Genomic DNA, 17,680 nt, shown 5'->3' with positions numbered 1-17,680 from the left:
AAGCCCTTCTCTACCACAGGGGTAGGGAGCAATAAAAATCGCACATTACATTATCAAAGGCACCTGAGCTTATTCTTTTCTGTTCCAACCCCAAATAGGAACTACTTTGCTGTACTTTGGACTCAAAGAGGAATAATAACTAGGAGAAAGAGAAAAAACAATTGGAAGTATTTTTCTGGTCAGGGAAATGTTCACTATGACACTGGTGTTAAACCACAATACTGAAATAAATTAACTTTCAAATATTAAGGCGTACTAAGATTGCAACATGTTGCATTTATGAGACCTCTCAGTGCAGGAGGACACAGCAGAAACGGAAGAGAGGTGAAACACACAACTAGAAAGAACGAGATGCACTGAATGAACCTTACCCTGCATATGTTCGTTGATATAAAGATTCTGGATCCAGACTTGCAGCATCTACAATTATTGCTTCATCAAAATTTTTCAGGATTTTAACATTAGCCTTTTTGACATTGGACTACAAATAGAAATTCCAAGTATTAGTGCCCAATGCAGACAACCAATGGCTTATCAAAACTGCAATTTTAGTGCTTTTACACTTAGATAAACCTCCATAAAGTCTCTAAGCAAGCATAAAAGGATTAGAGAGCATCTACACAGCAGTGAAATCCCATTGCAGTACGACATTGTTTTTAAACAGAGGACGGCAAAGTTAAACGAGCAGAGCCAACGACACAACGTACAGGTCAGCATATGTGTGTGGGGCTGTCTGTCTGAGCATTATCGACCCAACAGATCTCTGTGAGCATGAAAACTGTTTGTGAGTACACAACACCAAACCACTTCAAAAGCTGCAGCAGCTTCGCTCATCTCATGCACTTTGGGAGCAACTCCCAACCACACTGCGCGTCCCCCATACGCCAAGAACAAACATCTGTCTTTGGACCTGGAGTATTTATATAAGATTACGAAAAAATGCAAGCAAACAGCAGGGAGAGCACAAATGCACAGCAATCTATTAGCACCTTAACGCAGAACCCGCTGCTCTGCGTCAGCGCCGTTCTTTACGCAAAAATACGCGGAAACTCAGAGATTCTCCTGTTCAGATAAGGAGGAATGCGCACCATAAATTGCAGCGCTTCATTTCCTAAATTGTCCAAGCGAGCCAGTTACCAGCAGTTCCTCCTGCTCAGCCTCTCAAGCAGCAGTGTATTCCAAGATGGTCAGAACACAGATTTTAATTCCCACTTTGCAACTAGGGGGGGAAATATTTCCTCCTCGCAAATTAGGAGGTTTAAAAATATTACGAGCAGGTAGTACAGCTTCCAAGTTGCTTGAAACACAGCACGTCAATAATGTTGGCCTAGGTGCTGGATTTAAAACCCACAGTAGCACTGCAGTGTTGATAAAAGCAACTCAGCAGAAGCAGTTCTCGCTCAGCTTTTCTGCTCTCTGCTGGGCTTGCGGTTTGCAAGCCGACCCGGTTACGGATAAGCTACAATCTGCTTCTCCTCTCGCCTTTCACATGTGAATTAAGCAAACGAGAGCTTTTGGAACAGACAACTTGTGGTTAAAAACACATCTCTGCCATTATTGGGAGGGTTTCTGTTCCTGAGGCTGGGCCCACGCGGGAACCCAGCTCTCAAAAAGCAGCACGAAAGGCAGCAAAAAGGAAAGAGCAGCCAGGGCACAGCACAGAGCAAACACTTCCCAGTGACTCTGGAGGGCAAACAGAGCCAAAGGAGCCCAGTTGCATTCTTGTTGCTACACAGTACCGCAAAGCAGCAGCCGAGGAGCTCTAATCATGCTTAACGAACAATCAGGATGCCTTCCCCAGCAAGGGACTTTTATGCTCAGCTTTACATCAAACTATACACATGCAAATAAAATTTAGGCATCACCGCCCAGCTCAGAGCATCTCAGTGGTAATAAAGTGTCAGAGAAGTTTGTGGCGAGGTCAGAAGTCTGGTCATTTTCTGGCAGAGCAGCATGACCAGCTGGCTCGAGGAAAAGGTCTGCGGAGATAACCTGGCGAACACCCCTGGTCACATATTAACCCTCATCGCTCTGTGTGTGAGTGAATGAATGCCTTAAACCCTAGAACTGAGTGGAGTCTTTGGGACAGAAGATCTGACACTTTAATAGAACCGAGCACACAAAACTTGTATATTTATATTTAAGTTCTATAGTATAGTCACAAGTGTCAATTTTTGCCTAAAGCTATAACTATGGTATTGATCCAAAAAAACTTATTTATAGTAAAAAGCATTGTGAAATGTTATAGCGCTATGAAATAGCCTTCAGTGAATATTAACAGCTTAATAAAAATGTAACTTTGATGTACAGGATTAAAAGCAGTACAAGACTTTGACTAGAACAAATCTGACGCACACCCTTCCACACCAACGCTGCTGGAACTCAGCAGCAAGCAAACCAAACACATCCTGAGGACACAGAGGTTCATGTTAAAGTGGAACGGGAAGTTTCAAATTACAAGATGCTTCCTTACAGCACAGGAACTTTGATATTGATACAGAAAAGTGATCACAGCATTTCCTCTAACAGATCAAACCCTAACACTCATACCTGGGAGGCAGATCCATCCGGGCCCCCAACAGAGTCGCTGTCAGGAGAGCTACCAGGGCCGTGAATACTCAGGGCAATATTCCCTCCTGGAAATTCATCTCCTCGTACTGAATGGATGAGGTCATTCAAGTATTTGTAGTAAAGGTTGCTGGACAAGAAGCCAGGTAAAAAAACCTGAGAGACAGAAGAAGGAACCCTCTTTAATCATGGCTGCACAACTACTGTAGATCGTTTGCAGAACAGAGGGGACACACAAACGTCTCAGTTTCTGTGTAGATGCTACGCTGCTAAAAGTGTCCACACACAGAATTATTCTGGATTAGCAACTGCATTGCTTTAAATTTGAATCCTACTGCAAAACAACTATGTATTAAGCAAAAATCTCCAGTAGCTGGAACTGAAGTTCAGTGTATTTTTTATCTCTAGAATGGCCTGACAACCCAACAGTTCTACAGTTGCTTTGCTACACTGTTCAAAAATCAGCAGCAGCTCCAGAATCAAACCATTAAGCTCCAGTACCCACATAGCCCAGAGTTACACTATTGGCCACACCACTGGTACTGGATTTGCAAACAACTGCTGCTAGCAGGAAGGACAGTTTTCTAAAGGTACATAATAAGATGTTGATAGCTACTCACATGGGATGAAATTCTGTTACTTCCATTAAAATGCAATAATCATCCAAGACAACCATTTCACAGCGAATTAACGGAAGTCAGTGAGTGGTATCTTTTTAAATCAGGCTGGTGAAAATAGGCCAGCAAATTTGGCTAAAGCTCTTATCTAATATTATCCAGGTAAAGAGGAAGTCAGGAAAAGAACAGAACAAATCAGAGACGCTAAAGTGGATGCTCAACACACTGCAGAATCTTTAAAAGCCGTTCTGAAGAAGGTATCTCACCGTCTCCATGGTGGTCCAGGCCTGCCGTAAGGGAGTCGTGAAACAGTTGGGGAGAGGACCCCCTTCCCTGCAGATGTTGGACTCGATCTCCAACCTCACCGAGTCATCAAACCCCAGGGGATGTGTGGCTTGAAGGGAGAAATACCTGCAGCGCCGGGCGGGGGAATGAGACAACACAAAGGGATTTGTGAAACTCTGCAGGTGGTTGGTATCCAGCCTTTCAACCGAAAGCCATTCATTGTGCTGCAGCCACCAGATGGTGCTGGCTTCAAAATCATATGTACAACTGATCCTCACCAAGTACAGGCGAAAACATCCCCAATTCACAGAAATATTTTTGATAAAGCCTTGGCCTTAAGACACAGATAAAAGAAACCAAGCAACATGCGGCTACTGCTGAGCAGAATCTGACACACGCAGCTTTGTAGCAGGGAACACCTGAAACTCTGAAGTGGCATTTTCTCTACTAATCACATCATTGAAAACCGAATTTGCGGATGAAGTGGGTGGATGATTGATCAGAGTGAATTGTTTTGCTTCCTCTCCAATTATTATTTCCTATTAGGGTAATAACAAGCTCACAGCAATGAGTCTCACACACTTCAGCTTAAGAACAAAGTTTTTTCTGGAAGCAGTTTTGATGTCCATCTTCCAGTTGCATTATTGTGATGGTTAAGTACAAAATAAAGGACAAAAGTTACAGTACTGAAAGTCTGACATCAAAAGGGATCTGGTCACTTCCTTAAAAAAAAGGAAAGTCTTCTAAATATTAACAAGTCCTATTTGGCTTTTACTATGTGTGATAACAGCTCCTACAGCCTATTTTAAATTGATAGCAGTATCTGCATCTTAAGGTTTTTCTATAGTGATGCATCTGCTATTGGGTTTATATCCTTTACCTTTTTAACTGGCAATCAATTGGCTCAAGTAATTGAGTCCTGAAAATTCCAAACTGTGTTTAAGAATGGAGTCCTTATAAGGATTTTCTCCACATGTATAAAAACATTTAAAAGTTATTTTGTGCATAGACATCGAAAGCCACCTTAATAAAATGCATTTCAGCATAACAGTGCACGACTGCACAGTGTGGTTTGCAGATCAAAAGTTCCTTTTGCACAGTGCAACGCAGAAGTACAAGCACAAAATTAGAGCTTCAAAAACAAGTAACTGTTGAATTCCCTCACTTGTCATATAAAATCATGGCATCGTTCTGTGCTTCTTGCCCATCATACTGGCCTTTTTTGGCAGCAAGTTGAGACTGGAAGTTATCTGCTGCCAACCAGAACTGCAATACGTTAACTGCGTCTTCCTTCTCCATGTACTAGAAGGGAAATTAAAAAAAGAGGATAAATTTAAAAAGTTTTAGCAAGAAACTTTTAATAAGAACAGACAAACCTGCTCCTTCCCATTTAAAACAAGAAAGATAGTCCATATATTAACGATGCAAAATAGTCACTAGGGCATATAAATATTCTGAATTTTCAGGTGAAGTGTCACAGACAGATTTAGTTCATTTGAAAAAAAACAAAGGAACTCCTGACATTTCTTTTCTGTACTGATTTTCACATTACGTTTCCAAACAACTATTTGTATGATACTAAAGACAGAGGAAAGACAAATCTCATGCTATGTTTAGCTTACACTGAACTGAGCGTATTGTCTCAGCATCCCAGCTTGCTGTTTCAAACTACACCGGCTTGTCTGACTCTCAGGACAAGTATTTTACTACTCACAGATGATTCCCTAAAGGCCCAGGACACCACAACTGCAAAATCATACATTTAACCTACCGCGTTCCAATCTGGTGCCCTCTCCATTGTAAAATGAGTGAATTATTGGTTATCTGTAGTAACACTTAAGGCTTTCAAAGTCACTGCTTCGTTTGGCAAGATTAAGGTGACTGTGTGAAAGGCTCTACAAGCAGAGGGGCACTTGGAAACACTCACTAACTGGAAAAGATCTGCACACATACTCGTTCTACAACACAGTGTGCAGGTTTGAACATTTGAGATACTTCTACACACAGTCAGGAAAAGTTTAATGCATTTTCTCCAAGTAAAAGACACACCTCATCTTTTTGGTTATATCTGAGGTATCTATTAGAGCCATGAGGGAATTAATAGTTTTCTCCATTTGATAGAAAGGAATTATTGAAACAAAACAAAGCCTAACACTCACCTCGGAGAAATAGAACAAGGCTGATTCACAGAAAAGTATGTCAGCCAAATAAACAGTCCCACTAGTCAGCACCTCAATCTGATATTTACAGAAATGATGACTTCGCAAAAATTCACTAAAGTGCCTGCACACAGACAGAATAACCATTAGTTACTAAGGGTCAACAGCATTCAAGGCACCTTATGAACCAATTCTTGCCCCAGAACTCTTATACTTTTAGTCAGATATAGGAAAAACAAGCAAGAAACAGCACAGGTTTACAAATGACACAAGGAAGATATCAAGAACGCACTAATAGCGCGCACGTGCAACTCCAACAAATGATCACGAGAATGGATTTGGAGGAAAACTTCAAAAAAGTGATACGGTTTTGCCTCCACACACTTTTTTAACAGAACCAGCTTTTGCAAAAGGACAGTAGGCACAAGAAACTGAGCCATTCAATCAACTTACTCTTGTTCCATGGCATTAAACACTATTGACTGGGCTGTAACAAAACAGTTCGGATCCACTTGTCCATCTTCCCCGCAAATCTTCGCTGCAATGAAAGACCAAGTTAATTTTAACGTGTGTTTGACTGATCAAGCTGGAAGACACGAGCGATGAGTAGTTAATGAAAAACTGCAGTTCAAAGCAACTAGAACCAGCTGGTTCTGACTGTGCAAAAAGAGTACTGCAGATAGCTGAATGATGATATCACAGCTAAAATACTGGATTGAGACTCAAATCTGGTTTCCCTCCATAACTGCCAGGAATTCTTTCACTAATTTAAGCAAAGTTTCTGAACGTTATTCTGGGGATACTGCACAGCACTACTGAAAAGTCAGATCCACCAATGCATGTAATGGGATCCACTATCTCTTTACAACCGCCTTTAAAATTCTTAAAATAAAAAGAAATATGAGTGTGTGTGGTAATAAAGGTACATTTTGATGGGGACGGAGGAAGCTCTGAAATGAGGAGGCAGTAGGAATTCTTACCAACTATGTCATTTCTCATTGCTTCTGTAATAGGTATTGGTTTAGCAGCATCTGGAGAAATATATTTGGTAAAAGTACTAACTGCATCCCGTTCTATACCTACAAGGAAGAAATACAGAATAAAACTTTAAATTCCTTGGCATATGTCTAAAATGAGGAGTTAATAACAAAGGCCCACTCTTCAGAAAAGCGAGTATCTAATCATCAGTGACAAGTTTCCATCCAATGAGGTTTTCAGTCCACTCCTTGATACCTCTCTACTGCCAAGCTGCAGCACCCATGGTATCTCCAGCCAGGTCACAACAAGCCCAGCACGGAGGGACTTGGGAGATGGAACAAAGCAACACAGCTCGGAATTCCAGCAGGCAAGACGAGCACCCTCTTCCTCAGCTGCACCCCTAAGTCCCAGAAGTAATGCCCTTCTGGCAAGAACTCCAGTGAAATTCCCCATTTCTCGCTCTCATCACAGAGAACAGAAAGCGCTCATATCATAAAGGAATTGAAAGGAAAAAGAAAAATCTGAAAATGCGAAGCCTCAGAACATGCACACTTTACATGTCATCCTTCAAGAGAGTTGGGACATTGCTTTGGAAGAGAAGAAAAGAAATTATACTCCAGACTTTCCAGATTTCCCCAAATCAACCTCGTTCTTCCAAATTCTTTTCACATGTCAGAAAGCAGCTGTGCTTTTCATGACTACAGTAACATTGTGTTTAAGATACTTTGGGGCTGAGGTTACGTACTGTGGAGCTACATGATCGGTAACTATGTGAGCAAGACAAACTGCAAGAGAAAGGGATGCAACAAAAGGAAACGGTTGGGCAAACAAAAGGAACCAATACGAAGAACAGAGTGCTTCCTTTTTGTTATAGACTTGCACAAATGAGGGAGGACCGAGTAGATGCAAAGTAGAGAAACAGGTTACTGTGTGTGAAGCTTTCTATCAAAAGTAAATATCTGAATTTCATCCTTACTTCCTGTAGCCTCTGCAGAGGTGGACTCCCAATGAGAACAGATCAGTTACAAGGGGAGGAACTCTACCAAATAAATCCAAGAACAAAACCAGTATGTTCCACACAAGAATCTCTACAAGTCTGTTGTAACGATTACTTATGTCATTTTGCATGGCACAGGATATTTACCTTCTGTGGAAAGTTAATTATCAATTCTCAGTCCCATCATCCAAATTCTCTGCAATTCCTTTAAGCTGGGGCTGGGATGGGTGAGGGAAGAGGGGACATTGCAATGTTCATCTTCATTTCTTAATATTACTCGTGTAGGCACAGAAGTAACCTAAGCTTATTAGAGTACATAACGATTTTGAAGTCTCTTCAGCAGCACATTTATTTTTGAACAACCAGACAGTCAAGTAATACATAGCTCAAACTGACCATTAGCTTATGCAGCAAGTTAACATTACCGATATACACGACTATTTTCCTCCTTGCAACATCTTATCACACTCACTAAGAACAAGCGAGGAGCGCGGCAGCTCATGGTACAAAGCAGCAGCAGGTCTGTTCCCCATTCCCCCAAATTTTAAAGAAAGGGAACCCACGGCACTTACTTTTCATTAGTTTTCCTGACAAGTCTTTTAGTGCAGAGGAAGGGCTGTTTCTATTTGATACTGTAAGCTTGGAAGATTCTTGCTGATCAGCTGGAACAGAATAGGTCCCCGTCTCCGATTTTCTTAGACAAAGAAGACTGGAGTTGTCGCTCTCCTGACCAGAGAGCACGTGGTTCTGGCTGCTGCCAGTTCTGTCGTTCTTGTTCAAAGCCACCGGCTTGGTCCTGAGCAGAGAGACCATGCTGGAATCTTCCAGTCTCTCCTCCAGCAATCCAGTTGGAGAAGACGACGCGACTTCTTGCTGTTTTGAGGGTGACACCGGCTCCGCCAACGAACTCTGCTTAACTGTGTTCAGGCTGTGTGCTCTTATACGGGACCATGTTGTGGAGTGGAAGCTTTCAGCCTCTAGCCAAAACTTAACCAAATGTTCCATTCTGCGCAGTTCCATAAACTGGATAAAATAAGGGAGCGCTACATTGTCCTGCAGAACTTGTTCAAGGGTCTTTGAAAGGCTTGATTTGGTCTCTTGAGCCTGATAATTCAGACACGATCTGCCTAAAGAAAAATACAAAGGGAATAATTCCATATTGTACTACAGACACTTGTATTGGATACAAAAATGCCCTGCAATGCAACTGATGAAGAGACAATTCCAACTTAATGGTGGTACACAAGCTAAACAAACCTCTTCACAAATGAATGTGCTGTCCCCATTAAAACCCTTCTCAGATAACACAGATGCTACTGGAACAGTCACATTTTTTAATTACTATATGTACTTGCCTGAGAACCAAAGGATGGCGAGCACACCAGTAATATAGAATAAAAAGGAATATTGACAGCGTTACGGAGCTGCTGAAGCCTTACCTAAGTCTCCAAAATGAGCAGCTTCCATGTGACTTGGCTGCTTCTTCAAGGCAGCTGTGCGACTGCTGGAAAAGGAGTCCATGTTGGCAGAGATGGCGTTAATGGCCACGTGGCTTGGTCCTGCGGCCTCCAGCAAGGCGTGATTCCTGGTGCTCCTCTGAGGGGAATGTACTGGTCCTGCAGCTGCAACCAAGACGGGAACCATTAACAGACAAGGATCCCCAGACCTCTTCCAAGCAGCATCCAAGGCCAAGCACCTCAAGACACGCCAGAGAGTTTTCCAGAGTCAATCTTACTAAAAATCTCATTGTATTACTGTCTCGTCGTTGATCAAGGGTCTGATAAAAGACCACAGAAAGAAACAAGTTTTATTATAGCAAGAATAAACTTGCTTCCAATAGATCAGTGGTAGCCACCACCTATATTTTCCTTATTCAGTAGCTAAAAGACAGCAAGTCTAAGTTTATATGTGAAATATTATCCCCTGGTCTTCCCGCTTCCTTTATCACTGCTATTGTAACGGCTTAATACTTGGTTAAGAGCTTAGTTGCAACGTTCTTGCAAATCCATTTCGATTAACTTTTTGAAGGCTAAAACGTGTCACAAAAGCCTGAATGAGAAAATTGAGTTTTAACAAGAATCTTTTTCAAAAATACATTATTTGCCTCTGTTTGGTTTTAAGAGAAAGGCAATCTCTGACGAAACTCGGATGATCAGGCCAAAGGGTGGCAGCCAGTTGCTTGGCTGAGGCCAGTAACTGGGGAAAAGCTGCTGGAGGCTTCTCATGTAGAACCAGAGCGATGCTCCTCATCCGTGTTCAAGCTTTCGTGAATGAGATTCAATTTTAATTTTATATCATGAACATCTGAGGCAAAATTAATCTAAGTATCAAACACCAGTTCCAAAACCTCCAGACAGCAGCACATTGCTGACCTAACAGCCCACGGAGTAGCTGCTTGCCAAACTGGAACGATGCTCTGTGTTTGCGGCAGCTCACAAGGTGTAATACAATACATTTTCAAATATATTTTTATTTACAGGGTCACCATACCGGAGCCTTTTACTGCTAATCTTTCAGTCAGTTACTGGAGACTGTAGCTGCACTGAAATCACAGGCTGTGCTATTAAAAGGTCTCTTTCCTGTATTTGACTCGAAAGACAGACCAACAAGGTGAAAAACGCCTTTAATTTTCTCAATACCCAGATAACACGTTAACAAGTACAGAAACAGGATTTTGGCTGAGGATATAAAAGGAACAGGTCAGATTCACACAAATTACCTCAAGTCCTCTTAGTATTGCAATAAAAACTGTCAGGGTAAATAATCTTGTTTTCCCACGGTTTATAAACCTCCTTCCCGTCAATATTTCTTTCTCCCGCAGCAGACTGAGCAGCCAGATTTCTGTATCCCCAGAGCAGCGCTGGAACAGCTGTCCAGACCAAGATTCACATCTTCAGTCTCAACAGCCACATCAACGCTAAATCAGACACTTGCAGCCTCTACTAGACACAGTAAAGCTGCACTTTTCAAACTGCAAAGGATGCTACACCTCAGCAAGAAACTTTAGAAGTGATTTGTTACAGATAAATAACCACTATTTGACTGAATTACATGATCGCTGTGAATTAAAGCTCATGTCTGACTTAATTTAATAACCTCCTGTACTTCCAGATTCAGCAAGATGACCAGGAAAGATTAGTTACTATAAATACTCAGAATTAAGTTTGGGGTTTATTTTGGTATTAATGCATAGGTCACATCTGTGCTCAGTCATAAGGAAATTATTCCACCAGTTAAAAGAAAAATAGCAAATTATATTAGATATCTCAATTTATAGACAAAATAAATATTGATCTTACTTTTAATTGCTTTCACATCTGTGGTCTTTTCTTGTTCTTTGCCTTTCACTGTAAAACACACAGGAAAATGTTAACGATATTTTGGGTGACTAATGGCATTTACCAGAGAACGGACACAAAAAATTCCCAACTTCGGCAAGTACCAAAGGCAAATCAACTATCATTTTGTTAAAACTAATCTATCGTATTTAAATCTGCACATCTAGTCACTGACAGAGACTTTCAAAGTTCTTCTGTTGGTTCACTTTCAAAAGCACAAACCTTATCATCTGTGAATTAAGCCTAATAAAATACAGCAGGTTCAAATTAACATTAAGATGCTTGTTGTCTATATGATGAAAGCAAGGCCATGTTCAATGTTACTTTAATAAACAGCATTAACTGGAAAGGATGGCATAGATGTGTTTTAAGCGCGGGACACTGACAGATGCTCTCTATGAACTAGAAATCGCACATCTCAACCCAACGTCTCCCTTGTGTTAGAGGAAGAGCAGTAAAATACACCCAGGCAGAGAGACAGACATGGAACCTGCCCCACAAAGCCAGAACCAGCCCATGACACACGGTGGGTACCACAGAAACAGCCCGGAAACAAACTGCAAATAGTTAATTCGCTCACAAATAATCCTGCTTAACTACCGACCTGCCTATGGCGAGCAACTCACGGGAAGACAACAGTTAAAAGTTGTAATGGAAAAGCTTTGGGTTTTTTAATAGGAAGCTCCTGAAGGAAGTGATTGAGGAAATGTGTTTAAAACAAAACTGAAGAAACTGAAGGAGGACATAAACAGGGCAGCATGAGGAACAAATGAAGCAGTGATATCGAAGAACGGGATCGACCAGTGAAACCTTCTCCAGCCGCTCCAGGCTGGGATTATTCCTACAAATAGGTCACCTCAGAACACCGATTGCCAGCCCTTCCAAACCCAACCGCCACGTAACCCAGACAATCAAACATTTACATCACAAAGCACCAGCAGATTAAGAAAGAGAAGAAAAATAATCCCTTCCTTTTCTGACCTATGTTTTTTAAAATATTTTAAAGGGAAACTCCAGTCTCCTGTTACATAATTGAGCTGCTGGGTGGCGGCTGCAGCTCTGCCCGTGCTGCAGGTCTGTGAACCGGCAACGCAGCATTTCGGATTCAAACCCTCGGCCGGCACATTCCCCCTCTGATACAGAGGGTTCAGCCTCTGGACTCTGCTAAAATCGAACTCGTGCAGCCAGATGCAGCCGTGGACAGTGAGAATAACCAGCTTTTACATAACTGGGGACGTGCTGCCATGCAGGTGGAAAATCACTGCAAAAATCTGCACATCTGAAGTAACGCTGAGGGACGATGGGGACAAAGAAACCTCTATACAGTATTATAAACTATCTTTCCAAAATTATTCCAATAGTTGGTTCATCAAACCAATCCCTATCGGCAATGATTCTCAAGTTTCAGAGTCCTCCATATGCCTATTTTCAGCTTAAATACATCTGTTCCTTCCTACTAACTACTCAGTTGTTCCTCCCTGTCTAATTACCTACTTACTACTTGTAGTACAAACTCCTGGTGCATGTTTCCAACCTCTTCACACACAGGCTGCTTTTGTCCCCACTGGCTTCAAGCAGAACAAAACTAAGCAAGTAACAGCAGAGGACAAACCAAAACTCCTGCACGCGACAAACCCAAAATTTAGAGAGCGAAGTTGCACCAGAAGAATTTCCTTTTGCTTCCCTCCAAAAAGCGGATGTCACTCGGTGTCTGTGCGAAACCAGAGAGAGAACTGCGGTACCTGATGACCAGGGGCTAAAAGTTTGTGACAATTTCCAGCAGCAAATCCCATTCACAAAGCGGTGACGCATCAAACCGCCGCAAGCCGGCCACTCGAGACCTAAGAATCTGAATTCATGTCTTGAAATACAGAAGAATGAACAAATCTAAACTGTTCACACATGTATGTGCACAAACAACAGTACATAACGTCAGAGGTCAGCCACACAGGACTGTGCGCGTTATTTCCACGTTATCCCCACTGAATTAGTGTGTAGTCCGGCTGTTTTCACCGATAACACTTTCATAATCTGCCCTCATGCACCCAACTGTTATAATTTTTCAACCTATATCCATCCTCCATTTTCTAGACCTTTATTTTAAGGTCTACGCTAAAAAAGTCTCATTACTGTTTTTTATTTTTCTGTATGTCATGTTTTTATGACCCTCACTGATTTCATTTAAAAGGTGGTTTTAACTTTGATCTGATGCTATATTCTCTTGCACAACAAAGGCTCAACCCAAGAACACATATTGTTTTGGACTGCATGCCTCTAGTCTACGGTTTATCACAAGCCTTAATTTGTTGCTTTTCTCCCAGCTGCAGCTTAAGATCTTCTCTAAAAGGCAGTATCTGAAATGGAGATTATACAAAGCAATATTATTTTATGTACAACCCAGATGAAAGCTTACTTCTGTCCTTCACAGTGCCTCTCTCAGGCATTGAGTCCTGACTGTGCTTCTCTGACCAAAGATCCTTTAATCACAGCAACACAGATACTCAATTAGACATTTCATGACTTTCTCCCTGAGAAAGTTTTCACCAAAGCTTACATTGTTCCTGTGATTACGCATCACGGTGGAACATCAGCTCCACAATCCTCTCCAGCAATGAAGCAGCAGATGCTATTTTTGAGCAGTTTATATGCAATACAAAAGTTTCATTTTGCAGCTTCACAATAGTATGTAAACACTCCAAAAAGGATTATGGCACTTGCAAAAACTTTGGCAGACTTCAAAACTGCTGACATGAACAGAAGTTTAACCTCATTTCTTCCAAGACTACTGCAAAAACCTCCACAAAGAACGAAATTTTTGATGCTGCTACTTTGGCTGAGCAAGCTCACAACAGGACATGTCAGTCAAGAGCAAAAACATCATCTCAGATAATACTTTCTTTCCTCCTAACTTACAGCCTTGCCTCCCAAGATGCACATTCTGGGCTTCAGTAACTGAGAAATGCTTCAGGAGGGCATTGGATGAGCCGCTGCTGGAGGAGCAATGGTCGCACTGCCTGATCTATAGCATTACAGATAACAGCGCTGCTTCCCCAAGAGGCCCTTCCTAAAAGGTGCCACTTTCAACAAAAACCACTCAAACCACGCATTGTGCAGATGGAGAGGGCACCACAGCACATCTCGGGTGCCTCCAGAACATTTCACAGCACATCTCAGCCTGCAGCTTGGGCACCTCCAGAACATTTCACTCGCAAACAACATTTAAACTACATCCATTTCTGCTATAGGGATGTTATAAATATTTCAGTAGTCCTAAATTTAAAACCTGAGCTTGTCCTCCAGAGCATCAAACGCGTTAGAAAGCATACGGTCAACGATTTCTTTGGCTTTCGGGAAGAACTCAGTGCGATGAGGTGCAGTCCCTCTTTCAATTAGGCTCTCCAGCTACTGCTGCAACATAGTTAAGCCTATTATGTTTTTATGAAAAAAAATGTATATCGGCGTTGTGAAAAAAACATTCTGCAAACAGTCAAAGAGGTTCAAAAATTGCACGAGACATTTCATACCGCTCCATTTTATACCCCCCCCGCTCCTCCCCGGCAGGAAAAGGGCCCCGGGAGCCCGGGACTGACCGTCGTTCGCAGCGAGCCCGCTCCTCAGGGGCCGAGCGTCCTCCCGGGGCCCGGTCGCCATGGCCGGCGGGGCCGGGCCGGGGCCCAGCGGCCGTGCGGGGGACGAGGCCGGCGGGCGCCCCTCAGCCCCGGGCCTCCCGCCCGCCGCCCCCCTACCTTTCCGCCTGAAGAAGGACATGGTGCCGGGGAGGGGGCGCAGGCGGCCGCTGGGGACGGGGAGGGGGGGGAAGAAGGGGAGGGAGAGGGCAAGGGCAGCGAGCTGGGCTCCCTATGAATGAGACTCCTTCCTCCGCCCGCCGCCTCCTCTCCCTCCGCCTCTTCCTCCCGCGGAGGCGCCAGCGGCCGCCATGTTGTCAACAACCGCCCCGCTCCCTCTTCCGGGCAGCCGGCGGCCCGCCGAGCATGACGGGATGCGGACGCGGCCCGTTGCCTTACTCAACATGGCCGCCCCGGCGTCGGGCAGGCGGGCCAATTCGCGAGCCGGGGTGGCCATCTTGGATAAGGGCATTAAGCTCATGGGGCGTCATGGCGGGGGGGGCAGCCATCTTTGATGGGGGCAAAGGGGTTTTAACAAGGTGCTTTGGGGACGTTCTGGCAGTTTGAGCACACAGAACCACAGAGCGTTAGGGATTGGAAGGGACCTCAAAAGATCACCCAGTCCAATCCGCTGCCGGAGCAGGAACACCCAGATGAGGTTACACAGGAAGGTGTCCAGGCGGGTTGGAATGTCTGCAGAGAAGGAGACTCCACAACCCCCCTGGGCAGCCTGGGCCAGGCTCTGTCACCCTCACTGAGAAGAAGTTTCTTCTCAAATTTAAGTGGAACCTTTTGTGTTCCGGTTGCATGTCCCCTGGGTGAAGGGTGACAGTCTCCCCGGAGGGCAGGAAGGAGCAGCATGGCAGGACTGGCAAGAGCTGAAGTTCTGTGCGAAGTGGCCTGGAGACCTCTGACATGTGGACTCAAAATGTCCCCTTCAGCCACAGGGGACGGGACAGGGAACATGTGTCAGTCCAACAGACCCCACATCTGTCAGAGCCCTGGTATGAGGTGTGGGGGCTTTTCAGTGCCAACAGCAGCAGCCACAGGCTGCGGGTCCATGTCTGACCAAGGCTTGGGCCCCTAAAGCCAAAAGGCCGCCCCCGGTGTGTGAGGTGGCACCGGTCAGCACGTTCATGTGGTACCAAAAAAATGTGGCCGGGCTTCCTGTAGCTCCATCATTCCACTGCAAACTACCCCGTTACTGGTGTGGCGTCACCAGAAAAGCCTCCTGAGCAGCGTGGCGTGGGTCAGCACCTGGGGACACCGCAGTGTCAGATAAACCAGTTCTATTTGTATCCGAATCCTGCCGCGGGAATCCTCTTAATTATCCTTCTCTCAGCCACAAAGGATGTTTGTAGTTATAACACATTGCTTATGTTGATCTCTGAAGAGCAGTGTATGATATGAATGCTTTACGAGCTATAAAGACTATTATTATAAACCCTGGTTCATGTGTGAGGAAGCTGAGGCACAGCACCAGAGAGCAGCTCTCCCAAATCACACCCTGCGCCTGATCCACTCCGCAAACCGCACAACCTCGTGCCTTTGAAATTGCCACAACACTTCTGGGCTTGATCCCAAGCAGTTTGTCCCGTGTTCCCCATGAGCAAGACACCGTGAGGGTCCCGGACCAGCCCCCGTGGGCGGCGCAGGGACCGCAGGGAGGAGCCGCGGTTTGTCCCTTTCCATCCCGGTGTCGTGATGGATCGATGCAGTGTCACCCCCCCATGATGTGACTAGCCTGCCCTCGGTGCTTGAGCCATGAGAAAATTATGTCATTAATAATCATTACGTAGATTTCTGCAACATCTTTCATCCGTGTTCTGAAGCTCTTTACAAACGCTCAGTAATTAAAGCTCATAAATTATAAATTGCATAAAAGGTATACGGGGATCTCTCAGGGCCGAGCTGGAGCCATCTCTTGGGCACGATGGTGCAGCTGATCGACACACCAACTGCATTTTCTCTTTTGATGTTATTTTCCTTAGCTGATGCTCTTTGATACATTTGTGTACATGTGCCCAGAGGCTGGTTTGAGGATAATGAACTATTATATATGTTTTTTGCACAATTAACTGAATTATTTAATTGGCGCATCACCTAAGAGGCTGGTAATAGATCAAATATTCAAAAGGTGAGAAAATTTGAAAGAATGGGATGACTCAGGGACCACTAAATTAACATCTCCTGTCACAAAAGTTTGCACCCAGTCCTCTACAAACATGCATAATATAATAACTGACAGTAGAAAGAGAGCCCTAATAGAACCAGCCTTGTTCTCCAGTACACTGCACACAGATTGCTCTTTATCTACATGTGACTGTGTGTGGTTAAAGGCTCTGGGTTTGCAGGTCCAGCTTTAGGTTTCAATTTATATGTTGGAGTTGAAGCAGGACATGATGTATTAAGGAGTCCTGGTCTGGCAGGCTGCCCACATTGCAGCTGGATGCAAAAATCCCACGAAATCTGCATTCTGGACACTCTTTCTGACCTTACACGCTAATCCTGAGATTGCACTGCAACGTGATTTTGGGGTGGGTAAATTGCAGGCATCCCCATCACACTCGATGAGGAAGAGCTTCTATGTTGCAATTAACTTCCAAGCAGCAGCTCCTTCACCCAAAACCTCATCCAACCTGTCAAAGTCTTTGGGATAATTCAATTATCTCTGCATCAGATTCTAGATAATTGATGAAACCTCGAGCTACAAGCATGTTTGGCATGAATTATATTTCCTGGACTGAAACTTTCTTGCTGTTCTGGGAGCACGCAGAAGGGCTGAAGCTGCAATCCAGTCAGTCACTCAGCCTTGGACCCTGGAGATCTGAACTGGAAGCACAAATAACATCAGGTTGTGGAGTTTTTAACAGAACGTGACAGTTTAATTAACTGAGCAATCAGTTGAAATATGACTTCGGGACATAGGTTGGCCAACATCAGAGGAGCTGGGGAACACCTCCTTGAATTAACATATACAAAGAAAATAAAAATGCCTCACTGCCTGCTCTTTTTTCCCTCTCCATAGTTAGAAAAATAAGCCAACTTTAATATTTGAAAAGAACTAAATGGGATGTTCTTGTTTGGACAGACTTAATAAAGCAGAACAAGA

The 17,680-nt window shown here is 43.7% G+C and overlaps 1 protein-coding gene across 3 annotated transcripts; it reads right to left on the bottom strand.

Moving 5' to 3' along the window:
• Positions 1–152: 152 nt before the first annotated feature.
• AKAP10 (A-kinase anchoring protein 10) lies at positions 153–14,909 on the bottom strand. 3 transcript variants are annotated; one of them, XM_082068893.1, is made up of 11 exons: positions 14,533–14,909; positions 10,904–10,951; positions 9,044–9,226; positions 8,177–8,731; positions 6,610–6,708; positions 6,083–6,167; positions 5,630–5,753; positions 4,636–4,772; positions 3,452–3,596; positions 2,551–2,724; positions 153–481 (listed from the first exon to the last, which is right to left on the bottom strand). In XM_082068893.1, the coding sequence occupies exons 1-11, from the start codon at positions 14,708–14,710 to the stop codon at positions 368–370; spliced, it is 1,842 nt and encodes a 613-aa protein (XP_081925019.1). In that variant the 5' UTR covers positions 14,711–14,909; the 3' UTR covers positions 153–367. The 3 variants fall into 3 exon arrangements, with proteins under 3 accessions (XP_081925019.1, XP_081925021.1, XP_081925020.1); XM_082068895.1 differs by lacking the exon at positions 14,533–14,909 and adding an exon at positions 14,226–14,445; XM_082068894.1 differs by having other exon boundaries at positions 154–481; positions 14,689–14,909.
• Between the last annotated feature and the right edge of the window lie 2,771 nt (positions 14,910–17,680).

Source organism: Streptopelia decaocto (genome assembly GCF_964273445.1).
Source record: "Streptopelia decaocto genome assembly, chromosome: 18".
In the NCBI taxonomy this organism is placed as follows: domain Eukaryota; kingdom Metazoa; phylum Chordata; class Aves; order Columbiformes; family Columbidae; genus Streptopelia; species Streptopelia decaocto.
This window is presented reverse-complemented; position numbering and strand designations above follow the sequence as displayed.